We start from the raw sequence: 25917 nt of genomic DNA, 5'->3' as shown, positions 1-25917 counted from the left end.
CCATGCTGAAGACAACTTTATTGAGAGAGGCTGCAGAAACAACTCTGAGACAGAGTGGAGGGAGATAAGCAGAAAGAAGAGGTTGCAAGGGAGTCATGATGCTTGGTCAAGGGTGGACAAAGGAAGCAGAGTCACCCTTAACTGAGGAAAATTCCACTTCATACAAGCAGCAGGAAGAAAACATCAGGGAATCAGCAACAGATGTAACTGTCCATCTAGGAGGCAGCAAAACAGAGGGTGAACAAACAACCCACACCTAAAATCTCTCCTTAGACCTTAGGACTGCTTATGCCTGGGCCCCAAGTCCTCCTACAAAAAACTGATCAGAGAGGGGAGGAATCTATCATTTCTTGATGGTAAGAGCTCCATGTGAGGGATATCCCCCACTCAGGCAGCACAATTCCTACTCTGCAACTGATGGTCTTAGAGAGGCGCCTATGGCACTAAAAGGGTAAGGGACTTCCCCAGGGTCACACATCAAGCACGTGTCTAAGACAGAACTTGAACCCAGATCTCCCTGACCCAAAGGTCAGCTATATTTATCTACAACACCATAATGCCTTATTCCAAGTACTTCAAGGTGAAAGTGTTTTTAATGAAGTATATTCAAATGATATATATTTTTAAATGAGTGAAATGGAGTTGAAGTCAGAAAATCTACATTGGAGTCAAAGTTCTTTCACTTACTAACAGTGTGACCTTAAGCTAATCCCTTTACTTCTCTTGGCCTCAGTTTATCTCCCTGAAAGATGGTAAAGTTGGACTCTATGGTCCCTACCCAGTCTGGAAGCATCACTCCATAGACTTCAAATGAAGGAGGAAAAAAAAGGGGGAAATGGACAACAGTCAGATTTCAGGCCATAATCCTGTGTGGTCCATTAAGAAGGCTCATGCCAGAGACTCTCTCATAACACAAAAGGCCCAGATACAACTGGGGGAATTTCACCTCTCTCTTGGCTCACAACCATGGTCTTGTCTTTGCTCCCTGCTTTTTGGAGGAGATAGAATGGCATAAATTTTTCCATCCTCTCTCTTTTGTTGACCTGATCTCTAAGAGATTTGGAATTCATTTTTCCTCTTGGGATAACAACCCCTCACTTCTAGAGATGGGTTATTTTTCTTTGAAATTCTTCCCAGGGAAACTATTTACACCCCATCATTGCTATCTTCTAACTGGGTGGTCCCATCCAAGTCACAGCCTCTGTTTCCTCTATTGAGAAGATGTTTAGAGCCCAAAATCTCCAAGACTGCTTCAAACTCTAAATCTCATACTTCATAGAAATAACTTAGAATCACTCTTAGCAAAATCAAATATATTCCTTCACTCTTGGGCAAACTCTCCTTCCAGATGACCCAATTCAGAGATAACTCCCTATGATCTTAGGTCCTAGATTTGGAGTTAGGAGGGACCTTAGAAATCATCTGATCTACCTCCCCCACATACAGATATGGTTGTAGAATTTTACATAAAGGAGAGACCTGGAAAGGGAAGAACCTTGTTCACAGTTACACAGGTCAAGGCAGACAGACTTCAAACCCAACTTTCTTGTTGCTCTATCAATAGCTGATGGTTATATAGCACTTTAGATACTCTCCTTCATTTCATCTCACAGCAACCCTATGATCTAGAAAAGGCAAGTGTCTATATTCCCATTTGACGAATTTGACCAAAAATCACACAGCTAGTTGATGACAGAGTCTGGATTTGAATTTGAGTCATCTGTCTCCAAATCCAAGGTTCTTACCAATATACAATAGCTGCCTTGCAGGTGGAAGAGAGCATTTTTTGATTATCAAAAGCACTTTCAAAGTATGGCAACAGTAGGTCAAGCTCATGGTTGTGGATGATCTAGAGCATTTCCTTGCCACAAAATAACAGAATCGATGTCAGATGAGGCAACATGATGTAGTAAAGAAAGCTTTAAATTTGGAGTTTGGAAGCCATGCATTTGAATCTTTTGTGACTTTCTAGGTGAAGGGTTTCAGTTATAATGAATCATGAAGATATTAAAGCTGTATTCAAAAGCTGACTAATAAGCAAAGTGTTCATGGACCAGACTTATGGCTATCTATTTCTAATATTTCACATGATTGATTTCTGAATCCTTAAATTGAATGGGGCTTAAACTTTGTGGAATTTAGAAATCAACCCTTGAATACTATCTGCAGTCTGAAAGCTAGCAGGCAAGTTCTAAAGGTCCTTCAGAACGTCAAAGACTGACCCTTGCATTTGTATAAGCTGGGGCCAGTGTGCTGGAAAGGAGAAGGTTTCACGTGAGCTTCTGTCCTGGGCAACTGCTGGTGCTTTTGGTGCCTTTTGGTTGTCAGTACTATGGTATAACTTCTGATGTGCTGCCTGTTTGATTGCCATCCTGCAACCCCCATGGCTACCATCCTCAATAAGATCATTTCAGCTCATTCCCTCTCTCTCTCTGACCATCTGAGGAAGAGCTGACAGGCTGACCTGTGGACATGCTGAGACCATGCTAAAGTTTTGCCCCTGTGTTCCTTATCTCTCTCTGCTCCTTCTATGGCTCATTCTCTCTAGCCTGTAAACTTAACCCATTACTTTCCAGCTTTCAGCTTCCCTCCACAGGTGATTCAAACCCACACAAGAACTATCTGTAGAACAGGACTCTACCCCAGGCCTCAGTTTTATCATCTGTAAAATAAGGGGGTTGGGCTCTATAAGCTCCCTTTGGACCCTAAATCTTAAATCCACACAATCCATTTGATAATATAGAAATAGCACAGAGTAGTAGAAAGAAGGATAGATTTGAACTCAGGATATATGGGCTTCAATCCTGGCTCCTACTCTTCATAGTTGCATAACCTTGAGCAAGTGACTTCATCTTTCTGGCCTCCATCTTCTCATCTGTAAAATGGAGCTAATAATCCTTCAACTGTTGACTCCATAGGACTCTCATGGAAAATCAATTTGCAACCCTTAAAAAGTGCTTTTAAAATGAGAGTATTATTGTGAATAAGACATCCTTGCCATTGTGAAGTTTATAGACTAGTTTATAAGCTCTGAGAGTCAGCTAGAGAATTCCTTAGAAAAAAAATTATTTTTAAAAATCTGCTTTTTATACATACTCAGTGATGATGATGATGGGACCAAAATATCACAAAAGCATGGAATCTTTGTTTTGTGCCTCAAATAAAAGTTCCTTCATCATCCAACCTGGCAAATAGACATTCAGCTTTGGAATCAAGAAATTACTAGAATTTTCTGAATTGGAAGGGGCTTCATTCATATCCCAAACCATATCTAACAAAATTCCTAATAGAACATACCTAACAAGTGATCCTCCAGGACTCCCTCTTCCAAGATGGCCCTTTCCATTTCAGGACAATTCTAATGGTAGGAAGCTCTTCATGACATCAAACCCACTGTCCTCTTTGTTCTCTCCCTCATTGTTCCTAATTCTGCCCTCAGGATCAAATACAAGACTTGGGCTTCTTGCACATGACATTCCTTCAGCTAGTTGGAGACAAATATCATATCCCCACTGAGTCTTCTTATTTCCAGGCTAAAAATCCCATCTTTCTGCATATGACATGGACATAAGGCTTTCACCATCCTGGCTGCCTTTCTCAGGATAATAATAATAATGACAACAATAACAATAGCAAATATTGTTTTTATAACACTTTAAAGTTTACAAAATGCTTACAAAATATTACCTCATTTGATCCTCACAATAACCCTATGAGATAGTATTATTTTGGTATCCTCACTTTACAGATAAGGAAATTGAGACAGACAAGTTAAGTGACTTGTCCAGTCACAAAGCTGGTAAATGTCTGAAGCCAGATTTCAACTGAGATCTATCTTCAGTTCTATCTATCATAACATATTACTGATCTCCTTTCTAGACTTGGGTGCTCACAATTGAATACCATATGCCAGATGAGGCATGACCAGGTGCTTAATAACAATTTAAAAATTATGTGATTTGGGGGAGAGTCATATATTCCTGAATCTTCTTCCTTATCTTTAAAATGGAAACAATATTATTGTTGCTCTTGCTTCTGCTGCTCCAGCCATTTCTCCTTGGTCACTAGACAGATCATCATTTTCTTTTACTCATCATTAGTTCATGCTACTTAACAGAAACATCTCTCCCCAAAAATGTGGAATCAAATCTTGCCTGCCTATGCAACGTTTTAGAGTTTTCTAGGAGCCCAAAAGTTCTTGGAAATGAAAAGGCCTGAAGCCATCAAGCCAATAATATCCTTGTAGGACCCTGGGTCTGTCACTGTTCAAATGGCTCTCTTTTGAATCAGAAATAATTCTGCAGGGAAGGGGGGATACAGGGTCTGGTGCTAAAGAATTTGGAGACTGCTCCAAGACCCCATATCCTGTGGTGGTCATAAATCCAAAAGTTTCTAGGATTTAGAATGAGAAGGGGCCTGAGAGATCAATGAGTACAACTCCTCATATTATATATGAGAAAACTGAGGCTCAGGGAAAGTGAGGGGCTTGCCTGGCAAAGGAAGTTATAATCACTCACCTATTTGGGAAACCCTCTAAATCTCTAATACAGTCAAAGAAAAGTAAACTCAATAGCCCAAAGAAAGGGTTACCGAAGCATCCACCAAGGGGTCTCCTCCTGGCTAGGAAATACCAAAGCATCTGAACATTAACTAAAATGCCCGCCATACATCCAGATGTTTTGTCTGCATGGTGCTGAACACAGGGATGTTGGGTCTTCATGATGCCCATTAACCAGATGTTTCTAGTTGGAGAATTCAAGTAACAATCCTGGGAAATTAAAGTGAGCAACTGAAGGAAAAGGGAACATTGGTAATGGTAAAGTTAGGGAGAGTCAAACCTTAACTTATCTGGATTGATGTTCAACCCAGCCCATTCTACAGGGAGAGAACACTGATTTCTAGTCAATGGAGCAAGATCTGGGTCTAGTCTAAAATTCAGAAAAAAAAAGAAAGAAAACATCATCTTGCTGCAGTCAGGATAGATGCTCTGCAACTAGTCCAAGTTATTTGGGCACATAAGATTTAGTGTTGAAAGCAAGAGAACTATCTTGAGATATCTAAGAGAATATCTAGTCTGGCACCTTGATTTTACAGAGAAAACTGAGACTAAAAGGAAGGGATGATTTGCCAAATAAGGAAAAGGTTGGAAATCCAAGTTGAGTACTTTGTTATATCACATAGCCTCACCTCAATGATTCCTTTTATCTGAGCCCAAGGCAAGACTGGATCCATTGGCTGGAGAAAATGCCAATTCCAAAGAGGATTAATTCACTTCCTAAAGAGGGTTGCCTGCTGGGGCAGCCAAGTAATGCTTAGGGAGAGCAGGGAGAAAGGGGTAGTTGCTCACCATTTGAAACATAAGATGCTCTCATGGGTTTAGACAAAGGGAGCCTAGAAATCATCAAGTCCAGACCCCACACTTCACAAACCAGGAGAATGAGAGCCAGAAAGGTTAAATGACTTTTCCAGTATCATGCAGCTATTAAATGTCTAAGGCAGGATCTGAACCCAGGTCTTAGAGACTTCAAAGCTAGTGCTCTATTGACCATACCATGCTGCCTCTGGGTACCTAACAACTTAAATTTAGTAGTGAAAACTGCTCTTAGGGGATTGGGTGGATAGTTGCAGCAAAAATGACTTCGATCTGCTTAGCATATTACAAAGCAATTTTACACACCAAATAAGGTAAGCTTGAAGACAGTGCATTTTAGAATCAAGCCTTACTAATTCAGACCTCCCCCTTAATAGATGGTCAATAATTATTTTTGAATGAATGAACTGGCAAAAACAGATTAGAAATTATTTGAAAATAGGGTCTCTGCCCTCTCTTTGTATCTCCAGCACTTAGAATCATGTTTTGCACAAGTCTTAAAAATCTGATTTTTTTGGTTTGGGAACTCACCACCACCCATCACCACCAAAGTATAACTCAACCACAACTTGGTAGAGAACTTGTAGCCTGTTGCCTAAGACTCAGAGACATGAAATGTGTGTCCTGAGTCATGGAACTAATCATCACATCAGAGGCAAGATTGAAACCCAGGTCTTGGTACTTTTGATTCAGTACTGTGCCATGCTGCCTGTCTTATGAATAGTAGATGCTTAGTTCCAATTTAAAGTAGTTTTAAGAAGTCATTATGTTATTCTCTAGTATATAAAGTGGTTACAAATTTACTACCAAAAGTTTTCCAAGCAGAAATAACCATAACAACATCATTTGCATTGGTCCTGATGGTGCAAAAGGATAGATGTAAAAGGAACCTGATTTGCTCAAATACTTTGAAAATCATTTGTTCCTGAAAGTGGTATAAACATGTCTCTTGCCATCTTGCTTATGGACTCTAATTTACTTCACAAACTCTTTCTTGAGAGGCCATGCAAAGTTCAACTTTAGCCCAGTTAAGTGAGCATAATTTAGCCACCAGTGCCACTTTAATTGGCAAGTTGGAATGAAGATGGTTCAAACTGGCATTGCCAGGGCATGAGCAAACAAAAATTAGCTAGGGAGGGGAAGAGATTGAGAGTGGGAATGGGGAGGACACAGAACAGTCTCTCAATGCTACCTGGACATTTCAGGTAAATACAAATTAGGTGACTTTAAACCAGATCTCATTTTAATCCAAAATAGCGATGACTGCTTCAGCAAATACTACCAGGGTGAGGCAAGACCAGGGCCCCAGGGCACAAAGGGGAACAAGGAGGATACTGCAGGGAGAGGGAAAAAGGAGGGTGGCCCTGGAATTAGATCATGCCACTCTTCTCATCTTGAAAAAAGGTCCTCGACGAGGCTCGGCCCAGCAGCAGCTCCTTCTCGTGGATGAGGTTCTCCAGCAGGTCCTCCTGCCGGTAGTTGTGGTAGACCTTCAGGAAGGCCAAGATGGTGATGCCCAACCAGGCCAACCAGGCAGCCCAGAGACCAAACTAGGACAGAAGGATAGAGTGGAAGGATCTGAGGGGAGGTACAAGGGAATGCATTGTCCTCTGGGGTTTGGGGATGGGAGTTAATAGTTCCATGGGAAGAATGCTCAATAAAGAGGGGGCACAGAGAGAAAAGAGAATAGGCATTCGGGCAATAGGTCCATCTGTTGAGCTTATTTGGTGCCCCAATGTGTTCCTGGGCCTCTAGTATGAGCAAGAGAAAAACACAGAGTCCCTCTGCCGTTGGCAAATTTCCAGTCTCATTAATGCTCAGAGACTAGATGATAGCAAGATGTAATCTCCTTGAGGACAGGGACTATTTGTTTTTATCTATACACCTAGTGACTAAGAAAGTGTCTTGCACATAGTAGGTGCTTATTTAATGCTTAATTAATTGATTCAATAACTATGTATCAGGTTGGCCTAAATGCTCTCCGAAATCCCTTCTATAATTCTTTGATTTGATGTCCTGAGAGAGCAATAAACAAAAGAACATAATTAGGCACCAAGTTGCAAGTTTCAGCCAAGTAGAAGTTCAGGGAGGGTGATAACCCTAGAGGTCAGGAGAGACAGGGAAGACTTCATGGAGAGGGAGGCCCAGGTCAGTAACATCCCCTCCATCCTCCAGCTTCCCCATCTAAAAATGAGGCCAATAATCCCTGCCCTGCTTACCTCATGGGGTGTGGAACAGATGAGCAAATGAAAATGAGAAAGTGTTTTGAAAAGTAAAAAGAATGGTTCAAACATACTCATCATCATCATCATCATCATTATAATTATAAAGAATAGCCCCTGTTGCTATAGTGCTTTCAGACTTACAAAGTGTTACCCTGTGAAGTAGGTGGTATAGGTAAGAACTATCCCCATTTTATACGTGAGAAAGCAGAGTCTGAGAGGCTAAGTTGCTTTGCCCAATATCACACAGGCAGTATTTCATAGAGCCAGGAAATAATCCCAGGTTTCCCAAACAGGAACTTTTCCTCTCAACCACTCGTCATCCCATGAGAAATTGAATATTACTGTCTATTATTACCATAATTTATCATTATTGTCCAATTTAGAAACCAACATGTTAAAGTTAAAGTTAAAGTACAAAACCGCCCCAATCTTTACCTCTCTGAACCTAAACAAAATCTAACCCACATAGATGAGGACTAGGAGCCCGGAAGGGAAGTATTCCCACCCAGGCTTGGTTCTACTTCGGCTCCAAGTGAGATGTCTCCTATTTCCCCTTCTGTCTCCCAGACACTGTACTCTCTCATCTTCAGAGGCAAAGGGTTTTTTTCAAGAGAGCCTTCCCCTAACCCAAACCACTATCCCAGTAGATTGTGAGTTCTTTGGGGAGCAGAAACTGACTTTTGCCTCTTTTGGTATCTCCAGCACTTAGCACAGTACCCGGCACAAAATAGGTCCTTAAAAAATGCTTGTTTGTTTGTTTTTAAACCCTTACCTCCCATCTTAGAATCCATACTGTGTATTGGTGCTAAGGCAGAAGAGAAGAAGTAAGGGCAAGGCAAAGGAGACTAAGTGACTTGCCCAGGGTCACATAGCTAGAAAGTGTCTGAGGCCTAATTTGAACCCAAGACCATCCCATCTCTAGGTCTGGTTCTCAATCCACTGAGCCACCTAGTTGTCCTCTTAGGAAATGTTTATTAATTTATTCTCTTACCCATAGTCAAAATCAAAAGATCAGTGGGCAACTCTGAGATTTTCCCTCTTATATTCTATGAAAAGATATGGCTCTTTTGTTTTTGAACCCAGGAAAGATTATGAAAATACTGCATATGATGAGAACTAGTAGAATCTGGATCCCCTTTATAAGTATACTTTATACTTTTTTAAGTATCTGATGCCTGCCTTTATAAGGATACACCAGGGTATGATCTATGACTCTCTTAGAACAAATGTGGTCTTTGATCCTCTACACACACTTTCCTTCCTGAGAAAGGACAAGATAATCCCCTCATTTTACTGAAGAGGAAACAGACTCTGAGAAGGGAATCAACTTGCTCAATGTCACACAGCAAATGAGCAGTAAAGCCAGGACCAGAGCAGAGATCTGATTTCCAATCCAAGGTTGTCTCTGCTAACACCATCCTGTCTAATGAATGCTTAATTCAGTTAACTCAACTTCGCCTCAGCACTAAGGAATGACAAAAGCTGGCTTGCCTGGATAACTTGCCTTTCTCTTCTGTTTTTCAGATCTTTGGGAAAACAATCAATCAGTGAGAAGAAATAACTGAATGAATCTCAAGATGGAGAAGTCTGACCAAAAGCCTGCTGTGCTCAGGAGTGGGATAAAAAATCCCCTGACCTTCCAAAAAGGGGGGGGGGTAATAAAATTTAAAGCTGGTACATCTTAGACATCATTTGCATGAAAATGTCTTTAACATTTCATTTGGAAGAGAAAAGAGCACTGGATTTCAAGTCCCCACTTTGACATTTTGCTACCTGAGTGCCTTTGGGCAAGTTCAGTCTGAAACTATCTGGACCTTGGTTTCCTGATGGGTGGCATGAAGGATTTGGACTAGATGATATTCAAGGTCCCATCTAGCTCCAGAAGCCCACTCATCACCTGTGGGACCTTCAAATGCCACTTTGACTCTCTGATCCTGAGATTTGCAAAGCACTTTCCTCTAAAAAAACAAAACAAAACAAAACAACTCTCTAAGGTAGGTAGTACACATATTTGCTTCTGAGAAATAAGGAACAAAGAATTTGCTTTACCAAGGAAGCATCAGAGGATCCTGGTCTCAGCCCCAGGATGTCTGTTGTCCCCAGTAGGATTACAAAACTAAAGCTGGGAAGAACCTCAGAGGCCATCTAGTCCAACCTTCTCATTTCAGAGATGAAGAAATTGAGGACCAGGGAGGCTGTGACTTGTCCAAGGTCATACAGGAAATAAGCATCAGATATAGGCTGTGAATCCAAAATCACTACCCCGTCTGCTGCACTTCACTGTCTCCCAACCAACAGAATTGCCACGATCTCCTGATTCTCAATACTGACCAGCCTGTAAGGGTCTAAAAGGCTCTCTAATGGAGGAGGGCTCTGGCTGACTCTTCTTACCCCAAAGACACTGCTAAAAAACTACAAGAGGAAAATATTGACTTATTATGGGGAAGAACTTAGTAAGAATAACTATCAAAAATGGAATGAGCAGGGGAACCTAGCTGGCTGAGTGGATAGTTAGCCAGGCCTAGAGGTGGGAAGACCTGGGTTCAAATCTGACCTCAGAAACTTCCTAGTTGCGTGACCCTAGGCAAATCTTTTAACCCCAATTGCCTCACCCTTACCACATTTCTGCCTTGGAACTGACACTTAGTATTGATTCTAAGATGGAAAGTAGAGATTTACAAAAAACAAGAATGGGCTACTATAGGAAAGAGTGAGTGGATGATCTCTCTGGTGTGCATAATGATGGGATTGAACCCCTAAGGTCCTTTCTAGTACTGGATTCATAATCCTATGGTTCAACTAGGTGGTGCAGTGGATAGAGCCCTGAACCTGGAATTGGGAAGACTTGAGTTCAAATTCAGCCTCAGACACTTACTAGAGGTAAGATCCTAGCTATATCATTTTTAAAAAACCCTTAGAATTGAGACTAAGTTTGATTCCAAGGAAAAGGAGCAGTAAAGTTTAGGCAACCAAGGTTAAGTGACTTGCCCAGGGTTACACAGCTAGGAAATATCCAAGACCAGATTTGAACCACAGACCTCCCCTCTCTAAGCCTGGCTCTCTATCCACTGAACCACCTAAATGTCCCACCTTGCCATATCACTTATTGTCTGACTGCCTCAGTTTCCTCAACTATAAAATGGGGGCAATAATAGCACCTACTTCCCAGGGTTATTATGATAATCAAGTGAGATAATAGTGATGAAGCAATTAGCACAGTAGAGGTCACATAGTAGGGGTTTAATAAATGTTTATGCCCTTCTCTGTGATCTCCCCACAACTGAATATATTCCAGCAGTCTATATATCCACTTAATAGAGAGATGGTACAGAAGGTTCCTTCTTGGGCAGAGATAGACTAAATGCCCTCTAAATTCCCTTCAAGTTCTGTGGATTGAACCAAAAGGTCAAGATTGGCAGGACTCCCCCTCATCCCTAGAATAGTCTCCTTAACAGCTAATAGCACTCCTCACCCAATCTTGCAATCACTCTTACCTGGGCAAGAGAAAACTGGTCATAGAAGGCCGAGTTTTCAGGATTCAGGTCCAAGTCCATATTCTGAAGCTCTTCGCAGCTAAAAAGGCATAGATATTGGAACAGAAAGTTATTTTCAAAATTCACCTCTTCCTCCCAAGAGAACAGTCCCATTTCCAAAGATTTTCTTCAGTGGAAAAAAATCTCTGAGATGAAAGCAATGTAAATGCAAAGAAGAAAGCAACTCTGGAGCTTTGCCACTGCTTCTTCCAATAAACATGACATGGTCTCTTCCTAGAACTTGGGAGAAATCAGACTCTGCCAGTTCTAAGGACAACCAGAAGGAGCCACACACGTTTTGTAATTCATTTGGGAAGAAGCCAATAATTCAAGCATCTCTCTACTTTGTGAAGTTCCCTAGCCCAATACTCCCTCACCATTCCTTTACAAATGAGGAAATTAAGGTCCTTACCCAAATAACCCATGTCAGTTGTTTGACCATCTAATGCTCCTCCCCTTCCCTTTACAATTCTCCTTCATTCCCTCCTCCAGCTTTAGCTGTCTTAGAACCCAGATAAGTTTACCAGTGAGTAAGAATAACCCCCACCACTGGGATGTCCTATCTTCTTGCCTTAGCCCCAGATGTTTGACTGCTCACAGACCTTAAATGAGATGGGAGTCAACAACTCCATTCCTTCTGATGAAATGGAAGATCACCAGCCCTTTATCATCTGCCCTCTCTCTGCCTTGTAAAATCATCCAGACCTTTTCAACTGTCTTGCCCCTACAGCCTGCAGTCCCCCAGTGCCAACTTCTAGTCTACTCGTGGAAACTGAGAACATCTGGACCTTGCCATTTACCCTACCACTGTATCTTTCTGGATCTTTCCATTCACTCTGTAGTTGAACTTCCTTTATATGTTGTCTCTCCAATTAGCACATAACTTTGCTGAGAGAAGAGGTTATCTTGCTTTTTCTATTTGTGTCCCCAGAACTTAGCACAATGCATGAAGCAGAGTAAGCAATTAATTTTTTTATTCATTTATCCACCCATTTGAACATAGAGCTGCCTTGAGCCTGACTTTCTTTCATCCTCAAACACACACACACACACACACACACACACACACACACACACACACACACACACACACTCATACACCTCTTCTCCCCAGGGCACCGGGAAGCAGACAGGCCACATACCTGTTGGGCATGCTGCCTTTCTCTGTGATGGCATCGCACCACATGTCAAATCCCACACTGATGATAGTACAGGCAATGAACACAACGAAGAGGATAAAGATATTAAGCATCAAGGCCGCAAACGATTCAAGGCAGGTCCTATAGAGAGAAGAGCAAAGACCAGAGCTTAGACACAGCCAACCTATGGCATTTGCAAGCTCCCTGGGAATCCAGAACTCCCTGCCCTCCATCCTGGCAGCCTCTTCTCAGAGTCCCATATGGCTGCTCCATTCATCACATGATTAGAGCAGGTGTCATTCCCTCTTCACGTGGATGCATTCATAGTTTTGTAAATGCCTGGCCAGCACTTTACATTGCCAACAGCAGGTAAGCTGGATGGAGATTCACATAGGACCCTACCTTCATTACCTCAGGGACAAAAATCCTAACTATATAAAATATAGTTCCCATTTCTATGTATTCTAAGGCTTATAAAGCTCTTCCCTCACTATCAAGGTAGAGAACCTCCTTCTGTATCCCCAGTGCTTAGCACAGTGCCTGACACAAAGGAGGTGCTCAATAAATACTGATTAATTGATTATTAATCCTTATGTTGCAGATAAGAAAACTGAAGATCAGAAAAGATAAGTGACTTGCCCAGGGTCATTCATTTAATGGAGACTCTAAGCCAAGTAAATAAGGACATGAAATCCTTAGAGAAAGATTTGAAAAGACCTGATAGGAAAACTGTAAAGTAATTTGAAAGAAATTAGGATTGGACCAGCATTTTATAAATTACATGTAACAATAAGCTCAAAATACTTATAGTAATTGATGATTATAAGTCAAACCATAAAAAAATAGAAAAAAATCAGGCATATTTTGCAGCTATGGCACAGGGAAGGATTCTAACCAAACACAAGATAGAGATAAAGGATAAAATTTTGTTGTTCTTCTTCATTTGGGTTTAACTCTTCATTACCCTTCTTGAAGTTTTGTTGGCAAAGATACTGGGGTGGCTTGACATTTCCTTCTCTAGCTCATTTGACAGATGAGGAAACTGAGACAAATAGTGTTAAGTCTCGACTTGTCTAAGGTCACACAATCTGGGGCCACATTTGAACTTGAGAAGAGGAGTCTTCCCAAATTCAAGCATGGCCTTCCATCTACTGTACCACCTAGCTTCCCTAAAGATAAAATAGAACATATCAATAATTTTCTTTTTTTTTAACCCTTACCTTCCATCTTAGAATCAATATTGTGTACTGGCTCCAAGACAGAAGAGTGGTAAGGATTAGGCAATTAAAGTTAAATGGTCACACAGCTAGGAAGTTTCTGAGGCTAAATTTGAACTCAGGACCTCCCATCTCTCTAGGCCTATGATTATTATTGAAAGTAGTCTCAATTATTTTCAAGGATTCTTAACTTTAGGTTTAATGTTTTTTCCTTTATAAATATATTCTCAGAATTAACCCACCTCATAATTTGGGTCATGAAAGAAAGAGAGGAAGGAAGGAAGGAAGGAAGGAAGGGAGGAAGGAAGGAAGGAAGGAAGGAAGGAAGGAAGGAAGGAAGGAAGGAAGGAAGGAAGGAAGGAAGGAAGGAAGGAAGGAAGGAAGGAAGGAAGGAAGGAAGGAAGGAAGGAAGGAAGGAAGGAAGGAAGGAAGGAGCTTCCACAGACAAGACATTAGGGAATACACCTCAGCTGAAAGGCAAGAAACTACCCACCCCTCAGAAAACCAGCCAAGTTGAATAGTTGATAACAGAGCCATAGTATTTTACAGGCCCATTTTTCTTCTACAAGACACAAAACCACAGATTAGCAGTGTTGGAAGAATAGGTCCAACTAAAGGCAGTATCATGTGGTTAAAAGAGTACCAAATTTGGAAAGGATATCCTTTTTGTATCTTGCCTCTGTCACTTTGAATAAATCAGCTGTGTAAAACAAGGGTTGGGGGGAAGGAGAATCAATCATTTAGGTCCCTTCCAGTTCTAAATTATAGGAATCTGAAAACATGCATTTCATCTGCAAGTAAACTTAATTTTACACTTCAGAATATTCTAGATTCAATTCATCACTTACTATGAGTGAAGTATTATGCTCACAAGGTGGTAGAGATGACAAAAGTAAAAAAGAAATAGTCCCTGGTCTCAAGTCGCTTATATTCAATTGGGAGGAAAGAGCATTAGGATAGAAAATCAAATACAAAATTGAAAAAAAGAAATAATATAATAGAGAAAAAGTAAAAAAGCAATGGAATTCAACAATGAGTGTTCAATGAACTCTGGAATATAAAATCCTTAAGTCTATATTTGACAAAATCTTCTAGGAAAAAGCATAAATTAATTTGAAAAAGTTATAAACAAATATGTTATAAATTATATATTATAATAAGCTTTAAATGAACACATTATCTGATAATAGTACTTACTGTAGAAGGAAGATTTCTAACCAAATATGAAATAAAAGTGACCACAAAAGATAAAATAAATGATTTTGATTACATAAAAGCAAAAGATTTATTTATGAATAAAATACAACCCAGATAAGAAGGTAAGTGGTCAGTTTAAAAAAACAAACCTTAATATCAAATCTCTCTGACAAGGAGTTGACATCCTAAATATATAGGAAACACAAACAGATTAAACCAAAAGCCATTCCTCAGTGGATAAGTAGTGAAAGGATATGAATAGATAGTTCTCAATAGAAAATTTTAAGCTATTAACAACTATATGAAAAATTATTCCGAAAATTTGAGAAACACAAAATAAACCAACTCTGAGTTTGACCTCAGACCAAGAAAATTCATAAAGATATCAAAAGATAGAGACAGCTAATGTTGGATGAGTTGTAGGAAACTGGCACTTTAATCCACTGTTGGTGGAGCTATAATCTGGTCCAATCATTTGGAGAAAAATTGTTTTAAGAAAATGACTAAATATTCATATCTAACCCAGAAATCTGTTTAACCCTTACTTTCTGTTTTAGAATTGATACGAAGTATCAGTTCCAAAACAGAAGAATGGAAAGGGCCAAGCAATCAAGATTAAATTACTTTCCCAGAGTCACACAGCTAGAAAGTATCTCAGGCCAAATTTGAACCTAGGACTTCCCACTTCTAGGCCTGGCTCTCTATCCACTGACCCACTTACTTCCCTAACACTAAGTTTATGCTAGGCATATATGCTAAGAAAGTAAAGAATAAAAAGAAAGGTCCCATACACACCAAAATATGCAATTTTCATAGCAACAACAACAACAAAAAAACTGGAAATAAAGTAGACTGGAGAATGGCTAAACAAATTAATTTAGCTAAATTACAATTTGGCTAATTACAAGAAAATGACTAAATTACATGAAGGTAATAGAATATTACCAGGCTATAAGAGGCATAGTGTTGCCAGCAAGAACTAAGTCAGGCCAAGTTCAGATTGAAAATTGTAACAAACTGAGCAGATATTCATAGATCGTGTTTACAAAAATAGTTTATTTAAGCATAGTATCACTGTATCAAATATGCACATGAGCACACACATGCATATTTGGAGTAACAATATATAAGGGAATCTTTGTTTCAAATAATTTCTTGGAAACAACAGATTATTGGATTCTATTTCTCAAACCATTCTATCCTGCCATTTTATAAGTGAGTTACTCTCATTCATATTCACAGTTATGATTCTTAATTGTATATTTTCTCTCCATCATATTTTCTATTGTTTTTTTCCTTTCTTTGCTCCCTAAGTCACTCTCCAGAGAGGGGATGGTGAAAGGGAAGAAATGTGGTCAGCATTAGTGAACTGTATTTGAAGCTACCTACTTCTACTCCAATATCAGTCCTATATTCACCTCACCTACATCTCAATCATTGGTTTTTTACACTTTCTTTACTTTTAATCACTCCTTGATGATTTATCTACCACAACTGAAGTTTGTTTTGCTTATAAGACCTCTCCAACTCTCTCTTCCCTCTTAAACTTATCTTTCCCTTTACTAGTCTTACCTATTCCCCTATTAATACACCAAATTCTGTGTGTATTTGTCTTCAACCCTTCTTTGTCCAACTGAGAGTGAGGTTCCCATGATACTCTCTACACCTGCCCTTTCCTTTGTTTGTATACTCTTCTTGTGCACCCCCATAAAGAGATATAGCAAATCCTATCCCTTTCTTTCTCATTTTGTTCTTTGTTTTTCTTTATCCTTTCCTTCCCCCTCCTTAAGATCATCAAAACAGAACCAAAAAAAAAAACATAGTTTTTCTGTTTTTTTCTTTGAAATCTACCTGTAATATTTGAACACATTCGAATTTTGAAGGGACCCTTATCTACTCTTTCCCATAGGTATTTTATCATCATTTAGTTCCAAGAATACATCTTTCAATGTTTCTTTTGATTCCTATATTTATAGTCAAAGTTTCTACTCAGCTCTAACCTTTTAATCTTGAATTTTTAAATGTTCTCTATTCCATTAAAGATCCATTTTCCTCCATGTAGGATTATACTCAGTCTTTTAAGATGTAATTCTTGATTATAAGCCTTTATTATTTGCTTTCTGGAATTTTACATTACAAAATTTTCTCTATGTTACAATAGTTGCTGCAAAGTTTTGTTTAATCCTGACCATGATTCTATGATACTTGATTTTTTTTTCATTCTGTCTGATTGCAGTATTTTTTCCTTTCTTGTAGAGGTTCTGGATTTTGGTTAAAACATTCCTGGGAGTTTGGGATTTTTTTCTGTTAGGAAACAACTTCTATTTTCACTTAGCCTCCTGGTTCTCATAAATTTAGGGAGTTTTCATGGATAATTTCTTGAAATGTGATTTTCAGGTTTTATTTTTGGTCATAGATTTCAGGAAGTTCAACAGTTCTTAAATTATCTCATCTATATCTGAGAAGTGGCACATATACTGATTAAATTTTGGATCTCCAAAGCATTAAAATAAGTAAATTTTATTTGGTTTGGACTATTATTTTAACCTGTCAAGATCTTTTTCTGGATCCTGACTTGATCATCCAATTTGTAAATTATTCCTCCTTCCTGTCATATTTGAAAGTTGATTTTTTTAATTGTCATCTATGTCATCATTCAAGTCACTGATTAAAATGTTGAATAGAATAGTGCCAAAGACAGATTGCTGGGGCTCTCTGCTTCATACCTTGGTCCCAGTTGACATGGGAAAATGAAAAGTGGGGAAAGAGAGGAAACCAGGGTAGCCAGGTGGGAAATTATGCCCCTGGATACCCTCCTTAAATGAGGATGTGGGAGGAAAGTTGATATGATTTTTCAGGTTAATGAAATTCCAGAGAGCATGGGCAGTTAAATTGCATAGTGGTTAGAGATTAAAGACTTGAAGTCAAGAAAACCTGAGTCCAAATCCTATCTCAGATACTGTGTGATCCTGGGCAAACAACTTAAATCATCTGTACTTGTGTCCTAATCTATTAATGGAGGAAATTGGACTTGAGGACCTTCAAGATCCTTTCATGCCTCTTCTAATTCTTAATCTATGCTCCTTTAATTCCTCCCATGATAAATGTCACAAATCATCCATGCCTGCTTGTCTTGTGTTACACTCATCTGTATTTCCCATTAGTTAGCCCCAAGTCCTTCCTAACTTTCTCCTAACATTTTGAGGGTAACAGTGGAGGACTCTGGCCAACTCCTTGTGCTCCCCCTCTCTCATCAAAAAATCAAGACAGTGATATTATCTTATAATTTTTAATGACACTCTTTACTCCAATCTTTGGAACTCTTCATTGTTTATATATTTCAGTCTACTTATAACCATCTGCATTTCTCTCTGTGTGATGCTTATTTTTAATTCTTAGGTGACAGTGGTATTCTAAATCTCACAGAAAAACTAATAAAATATTGCATGAAAAGATGGGTATTATGGGTAGGGGAGAGACTCAAGGAAAGGAGAGCACTTGGAACTCAAAAATGTTTTAAATGCATATATGTAGTGTCTGTCCTAGAAATGCATTCTATTGGACAAGCTCTGAAGGATGTCTGTTTAGATGCTTGTAGTAATAGACAGTCTTCATCCATTTGTTTTTCCTGTGTGAATGGTAGGGCCAGAATCCTTTAAATGATTACAAATCTCTTCCTGGAAGCTTTGTAGATATCAACATAATGCTATGGAGCCCACCCTTTACCTGGACTTTGCTTTGAATCTTCTCCATCACAATGGCAAATATTTTTTGTAAACACACATATCTATCTTTTATGTATTGCCTGATGCTTATTTGATGGTCATTTAGCAAAGTTATTTCTGTAGTTAAAAATTTTCAAAAGGTCTTAAGTGGTCTTTTTTAATGGCTTTTCTTTTGTAATCAACAAACAATAAGCATAAAAATCTTATAAACTATACATCTTTCAGACAATTGTGAGATGGTAAAGATGTCATCATTTGTTGAATATCATTTGAGTAAATTTGATTGTTCCCTCCCCACTAATATCCTTACTAAGGATATTCTCCATTCACATATATATAATTCTCCTAAAGACTTCTAGGCCAGTAGTTGATGATATTTTTTAATCATCTTTTCTGGACTCAATAAGGTGCAAGATTTTTTTACATTCTTTGGTATTTATCTCTCTTTGAGAAAAAGTAATTCTTTTTATGAAGAAAGGGATGAGTCTCACATGACTGATAATTAATTAAATTTTATTTATCTTTATTTTCTATTAAATAATGTATTTTCCAATTAAAATCTCCCTTCTCTCTTTATCACCCAACAACACATTGAGAAAGAAAAAAAATACTTGTTTATATATAGTCAGTAAAAACAGATTCCTATATAGGCTATGTCCCAAAAAAGTCTCCATCTACATTCTGAGTTCATCACCTCTCTGTCAGGGGATGAATATCATGTTTCTTTATTAGTCTCCTAGAATTTTGGCTGGTTATTGTGTTGTACAGAGATCCTAAATCTTTCAAGGATTTAAATATGTCTTTAAAATATTGTAATTGTTTAAAGTGTCCTCTATTCTTTTCTCTTCACTCTCTATCAGTTCATATAAATCTTCCTAGTTTTCTCTGAAGCTAGGCCCTTCATTTTTTCCCTATAGAACAATAGTATTACATCATATTCATATACCAAAAACCGTTCATTCATTACTTAATGATGGGAAAACCTTCAGTTTCCAATTCTTTGCCACTAGAAAAAAATTATAGCTGTTTTTTGTAAATGTGGGTTCCTTTGTTCTTGGGGGTTCCTTTCATTCTGTACCTCATCATCTGAGTAAGTTTTCTCAGCTTAATCTCTGATTGGTTCTAAACTTGCTTCAAAAATCCTCATCTAAGAACTCCATTCTCTGTAGTCTGATCCCTTCTCTACTTCTCTGAAGTCCTACAGATCTTACTTTTGGAGCCACTCAAGTTAACACAGGTTTTATGTCTTGAGAACTCTACCACTCACTAGTCAGCTCTGTGACCTGGACAAGACTCTTTCTACACTTGTTTCCCCAACTTTTTCTGCCCTGCCACCTTCACAGGATCATAGCAAAAATACAAAGTGATCATGGAATACATTTTGTGAACTATCAAGCATCATATGACATAGTCTATCACTAATGATTATATAAATAGCAAATATTGCTGGTAATATTTGTCAGTGATATAAATAATGAAATATCACTGACATTACTGTAAACAGCACATGCACATTTTCACCAAAAAATATTTTCCTGTAGCATACTGCATGTTCAATCACATGATCAAAAGAAACAGAGAAAACAAAATCCTCCTATGGTTGTTGATAATCACCAAAAAAAATTTGACATTGTTGAGAAAAATGTAGCCTTTAAGTTTTTCCCTCTAAGAAGGAGCCTTTTATGCTTATGTTAAAATTAAACCTTGAAAGATGCAGCCACAGAGATATAACTTCATTCAATAATCATTTGGCTACAAATACAAGTGAAGCATAAAACAAGGAGGCAAATGTTTTGCAAAACTCTTCACTTCTATGCCTGAGTAAAGTTCAAAAGAAAGAGTGAGTCTTGGTAGATAATGTGACTCTCTAGTTACTTCTCCTGGTAAATGATATTTTGACAATTGCATCAAGCTCCAGAATTCTAGAGGTAATCTTTAATCAAATCCATGACTACTCAAAAACCATTGACCTAGAAATTCATACAGGAAAAACCAAATGGATGAAGAATACCATGCCATTAGTTAAGCAAGCAGTTCATTGAGTGAGACCATCAGTATTTATCTTGGGCACCAATTTCAGAAAAACAATGAACTAGGCCCAGAATTGAAGAAAAGGAAAAAGGAGGGCAGTATATGAAAAATTGATTAGATTGCTCCCTCACACAAAAGCAATGTTTTAGAACACCAATGTTCTTCCAGTAATTCTGTGTATTTGTGAATCATAGAATGCCATCATCTCCAAAGAATCAAGATTTTAAGGTATCTAAGGTATCCCACTGGCTATGGAGAAAAGTTTAATGAATGTTAGTAGGATCAGTTCATTTCCTACAATGAATTGGAAGCAAGAAACAACCAAAAAAATTTCATACAAGAAATAAGGATCAGAAAAGGAGATGGGACTATCTTGTAGCAATAGGTAGACATGATAAATTGATAACCCACATGCACTGGTAACCACAAATTGTTAAATGCAGTTGAGGAAGGCTTCCAGTTCATTGGATAGATCTTCTATTCAAGAAATTGGAAAACCCAAATACGAATGACACAGGGTGAGAGGCATGGGTGAATTGCAATTTGCTACATGCAAAGGCGTATACATATTGATGAGCACATGGATACAATTAAATTATTGAAATATTACAGTATTAAAGTATTTCTTAAACATTAGGAACCTACAGGGTAGGTATGCAGTGAATGCTCAGAAAATGCATACTAATTTACTGATCAAAAATTAATAAATATTTATTAAATGCCTACAATATTCAGGGCTTTTAATCAGAGCTACAGATACAAAGAGGGAAAATGTTCCCTTCCCTCAAGGAAGTTGCTGTAAAATAGGGAGAAGGCTATAAGTACCTTCTTATTACTATCAAAAAGAACTTAAAATCGAAGATTAGTGATACCATCAGGGTAAGTCATTCCTATGCCAACACAAACACTAACCCATCCATGCCATACCAGATAACTTTCAAAGTTATGTTTATCTTGGGGTCAAAGAATTTATCTTGAGGAGGAAAACCCTCTGTAGATGATTCCCTTGAAAAAGGGAGACATTTTGTAAATCTTTCTTGATTTCTTCATATTGCTAGAAGTTGTCTCCTCAGTCCCAATGAATTTTCTAGACAGAAAAGCTTCATTAGTCTTAGGAGTGGGGAGAGGGGAACAGAAAGATGCCATTCCTGAGAGCAACCATAGATCTCCAACCCTTCAAAATATGGAAGGATAGTAAAAACAATTAATTCAGCATCAAAATGTTTGAACTACAGAGTGCCCAAACATCTGAGGGATTCCAAATATTCAGATAACTGTAATAGTACATATGGGGTAGCTAGGTACATTGGATAGAATATTAGAACCTAGAGCCAGAGATACCTCCTACTTTAGGGACTTCCTAGCTGTGTGACCCTAGGCAAGTCACTTAACTTCTCAGTTTCTTCATATGTAGAATGGGGGTAATAATAGCACCTACCTCCCAGTCATTGTGAGGCTCAAATGAAATAAATGTTTTGCAAACTGTAAAAGGCTCCATTACATCTCACTATTACAATAGCTACATCTAGTTACAACAAGATTTTACTAACTACTTTCCTCACATTACCTGTATGAGGGGAGACTGTAAGCTGCATTTTTCCCATTTTACAAATGGAGAAACTGAGGTTCAGAAGTATTAAGTGACTTGTTGGAGGTCATATGGCAAATAGTTGCATTTATTCAATTCCCATCTACCTATATTAATGACTGAGTTTTCATTTTCCATTCAGGGTGGGGAAAATGTGTTTAGGGGAAGTGAGGTAAAATTAAAAAGCTCTGGTTTCTTCTCACCTAGGCCTCAATCAGGCCCTTTCCTCCTTCACTAGGCGCCAAGTCTCTCCAGCAAGCAGTAAGATTATGGGAGAGGTGCCCATACTACTTAAAGGGAATGTTCTCCTCTAGGCCAGAGTCAAGCTTGGAGAGAAATGATTAGGCAATATTTGCACCCAGAAGAAGGGAAGATTGCCTGTTGCAGGAGAGGAATGAGCCTTAACTGGAGATCAGATCTTTGGATAGAGAATAATGTTTCCACAGGATGATGTCTATTTGCAGGGATCGGAAGAAACAGGCTTCAATAATGATAGGGCAGCTTGTTTGCATAACGATGGTTTTTGCTTGGGAGAGGAGAAAGTTACCTCGGGGAGGGGATGTTTTCTGTAGGAATTGTTGGAGGAAGACTGTTTACAGGGGCTTGCATGGAAGGATGTGGGAGAAAGTGGCTTTTTACATCGGGGCAGGGATTGTTTTCAGGCGAGGGAGATTGTTTGCACGGGAGTAGATGGGGTCCAAAGGAGAGAGCTGCGTTTTAGGGGCAGAGTTCTTAGCCCCAAGCAGGTTAGGCTGGGGCCAGGGGCCGAGTGGGGGCCGCCACTACTTACTCGTCGAATCCCTTGCACAGAAGATAGAGCGACCGCCAGGCTAACCCAATGGCCACAGACAAGGAGAGCAGGGCAGCGAGCAGAGAGTAGTGGCAGGCAGCGGGCGAGCCCCACTCCTGCACCGTGAAGCGCTGGTGCTCCTGCACCGTCAGATTGGTGTTCAGCCACATGCCCTCTGTGAAAAGTAAGCAGCGGCCGTGGAAGTCATGGCAGTTCTCAGTCAGTGGCACCACCACGATGAAGCTAAACAGGAAGGCAAGGAAGTAGCAGGAGCCCTGGGCGAACACTAATTTGTTTTTGCCCATGGTCGGGCCTGGGCACAGGAGCCCCGGAGGAGGAAAAAAGGTGGAGGAGGGGAGAGAAAGAGAAAGAAAGGAAAAGGAAAAGGAAACGGGAAAACGAAGAGGGAATGAGTAAGAAATAAAGGAAAATAGAATGATGTGAGAAGAGAGATAAGAAAAGAATGGCAGGAAAGAAAAGAGAAGAAAGGAAAAAAGAAGGGGATGAAAAAGAACAAAGGCGAGGAGATGGAGGTGAAATCCGAAAAGATGCAAGAGGAGCTGGGTGAAAGAGGACTAGGAGGAAGAGAGAAGAAGAATGCAAAGGAAGTAGAGGAGGTGGGGCAGCAGGGGCAGCGAAGACCTGGAAATCCGCAGTGGAGGGCGGGAGGCTCTCCCCGCTGGTGCAGGATCTGGGGCTGGGACTGCAGTCTAAGGGTGGGGGAGCCGAGGAGGATGCGCAGTGGGATCTTGTCCAGGCCACGGCCTCCTCCCCCAGGCCCCTTCTGGCTGGCTTCCCACCATACACTAAGCGCTTGCGCACTTCGTTTGTATTGCGGACTTTTCAGAACGCTGGACAGCTCTCTGAGGGGCGTTAATCTGTTGCTCCTGCTAAAGGAGGAACGAGGAAGTGGAAAATAATCAGGGATTTCAGGAGGAGATATTAGGAATGGAGGTGCAGTCAAAAGTTCAAATTATCATTAGATTCTAATAAATTAGGCTCGTGGGAAAGTAATGGGAGTGATGGATGACCTTCACTTCCACTCCACTTCAACTATCAACCAAGGTGGCCAGATTTTAGACCTCACTATGGAATCAAAATTATTATACCTCCATGGTTCTGAATTCAAAAATTTCCCTTTCTGACTAAAATCTCCTGTTCTTCCAACTCTTTTTATTCCTTATTCTTCTCTTATCCTTTGCCTTCATCCCATTCAGTTCCATCCCAGTCAGTCAACCCTATTCTAACCTCAACTTTCTTACCTAGTCTTAACCCTACAGTCAGCCACTTCAGGAAATCTGTGCTTGAATCTTAGATTTTAGCCCCCTTCTAACCTTCAATACAACTCTTCTTTTCCTCCTCCTCCTCATCCAGCTAATGCTAGTAGGGCTAAAAACATGGGAAATTGTTGACTAGATCCAGTATAAGTTCATGCCATTTAACCTCAACTAGGACCTAACAAATGCACATAATATTTTTATTCACTTCTGAATTATTTCCTTTCACACTCAACACACTTGCTGTTCTAAATCTCTCTCCTCAAACCTCCAACCCAACCCCCTATCTTCTTTCTCCCAGCAAATGGCACACCTCTAACTTTAACTATCTCTTGTAAACTCTTGTGTGTCTCTTCTTCCATGTCCTCATCAATTCCATTCTTCCTTTTAGCCTCATAAATTCTCCTTGACAATTCTCCTGTACCTTCCATTCCATACTTTTCAGCCCCTTCTATGATACCAATCAATTTCTCTCTCACACATCTGAAATGTCTCTTTTATAAAGATTTTCTCCTTAGCCTATAAATTCCTGTTTAGACAGTTTCCAGTGGGCAAAAAAGGAACATTGTTATTAAGTCCTGGCCCTAAAAACACTTACTGGAAAGCCCTAGGAAATCTAATTAGTGGTCTGCTTCCTAGGGGGAAGAGGGGGGATGTTTATATTGTTTTGATAATATTGTTATTCATCTGTCTTTTTGGTTTTGAAAGGGATCAATAACATCATATCTTGCTTTGCACATGAATTGGGCTTAAGTGAGGCAGAGATGCACAAAGTCTTCAGTTTCACTCTCTTTTCCAGTCATCCAATATTATCAAGACAACTGGTGATGGCCCAGGATGCAGTGGATGACATTGGCTTCTTCTGATGTCTGACCAAGTTCTAATCACTCTACAGCACCTGCTTCAGCCACCTTCATGGCCATGGGGGAAAAATTATCCTCATCTTCTCATTCCACCAAGGGAACTCTTCATGTGCTTGAGGCAGACATCTCCCTAATGCACTAACAAATTTTAGGTATGTCAGTTACCCTCAAGCTGGTTTAGTTCGTCTGCAAAAAGGGTTTTCCTGGAGTGTGGCTGCTGCCAATGCTACAACTTCTCGGAGCCACAAGTGAAAATTGGGTGAAAGATTGATGCCAAAGGAAGAGCAGCCCTGAAAAGGGTTCAGCAAGTCCTCACACTAGAGGTGCTAGTCCTCCCTGATACCCCATATCCCAATAGATAATATAAGTTATTGTTTGCATGCATTTAACTATTAAAGCTTGGTTGCTAGCATTGAGAACTTTAAGTATTATTTGTGTTTCCATCACATTAGTTAGCATATAACAGTAAATTGTTTCTTCTCATATACCATGCATTACTCATATGACCACAAGGAGTAGCTAAGGATGAATCACAGAATCATTGTTCAAAAAAATCTTCAAATGTTTGATAGGGAGAAGAGGGAAGAAGTCTTAGAACCATAGTCTCAGAACACTTGGGAAACCTAGACTCTGAACAGAAAGCATTTAGGAAGCATTCAAAGAACATTTAGGAAAAGTCTCACTTGACTAGAATCTTTAAAATCTCATTATGGGGGCTTCTAGGTGGCTCAGTCAGTCCCCACAGGCCTGGGGACAAAAGGTCCTGGGCTCAAATCTGGGTTCAAACACTTCCTGATTGTATGACTTTGGGCAACTCACTTAATTCCAGCCCTTACCATTCTTCAGCCTTAGAACCAATACATAGAGTTAATTCTAAGATAAAGGTATGGGTTTAAAAAAAAAATCACCATATTATGTTCCTCAGGCCACTGCCTGAATCCAGAACTTCTTGTTTCTCTTT

General features: G+C 39.4%; 1 protein-coding gene across 1 annotated transcript; it reads right to left on the bottom strand.

The window, feature by feature from the left end:
* TMEM179 (transmembrane protein 179) lies at positions 1–23659 on the bottom strand. Its single transcript, XM_003339519.4, has 4 exons — positions 22817–23659; positions 12272–12409; positions 11091–11169; positions 1–6921 (listed from the first exon to the last, which is right to left on the bottom strand). Exons 1-4 carry the CDS (start codon positions 23119–23121, stop codon positions 6742–6744), a joined length of 702 nt encoding a protein of 233 aa, XP_003339567.1. The 5' UTR covers positions 23122–23659; the 3' UTR covers positions 1–6741.
* Positions 23660–25917: the final 2258 nt, after the last annotated feature.

This window comes from Monodelphis domestica, chromosome 1, assembly GCF_027887165.1.
Source record: "Monodelphis domestica isolate mMonDom1 chromosome 1, mMonDom1.pri, whole genome shotgun sequence".
Taxonomy (NCBI): Eukaryota; Metazoa; Chordata; class Mammalia; order Didelphimorphia; family Didelphidae; genus Monodelphis; species Monodelphis domestica.
Note: the sequence above shows the minus strand (reverse complement) of the source record. Positions and strands in the feature narration are given on the sequence as shown.

Excerpts from the sequence above, each read along its gene's own strand:
- TMEM179 (XM_003339519.4), bottom strand. The coding sequence starts at position 23,121 with ATGGGCAAAAACAAATTAGTGTTCGCCCAGGGCTCCTGCTACTTCCTT. Across the intron at positions 12,410-22,816 it reads CTGTGCAAGGGATTCGACGA|GACCTGCCTTGAATCGTTTG; the intron begins GTAAGTAGTGGC and ends TTCTCTCTATAG. Across the intron at positions 11,170-12,271 it reads AAAGGCAGCATGCCCAACAG|CTGCGAAGAGCTTCAGAATA; the intron begins GTATGTGGCCTG and ends ATGCCTTTTTAG.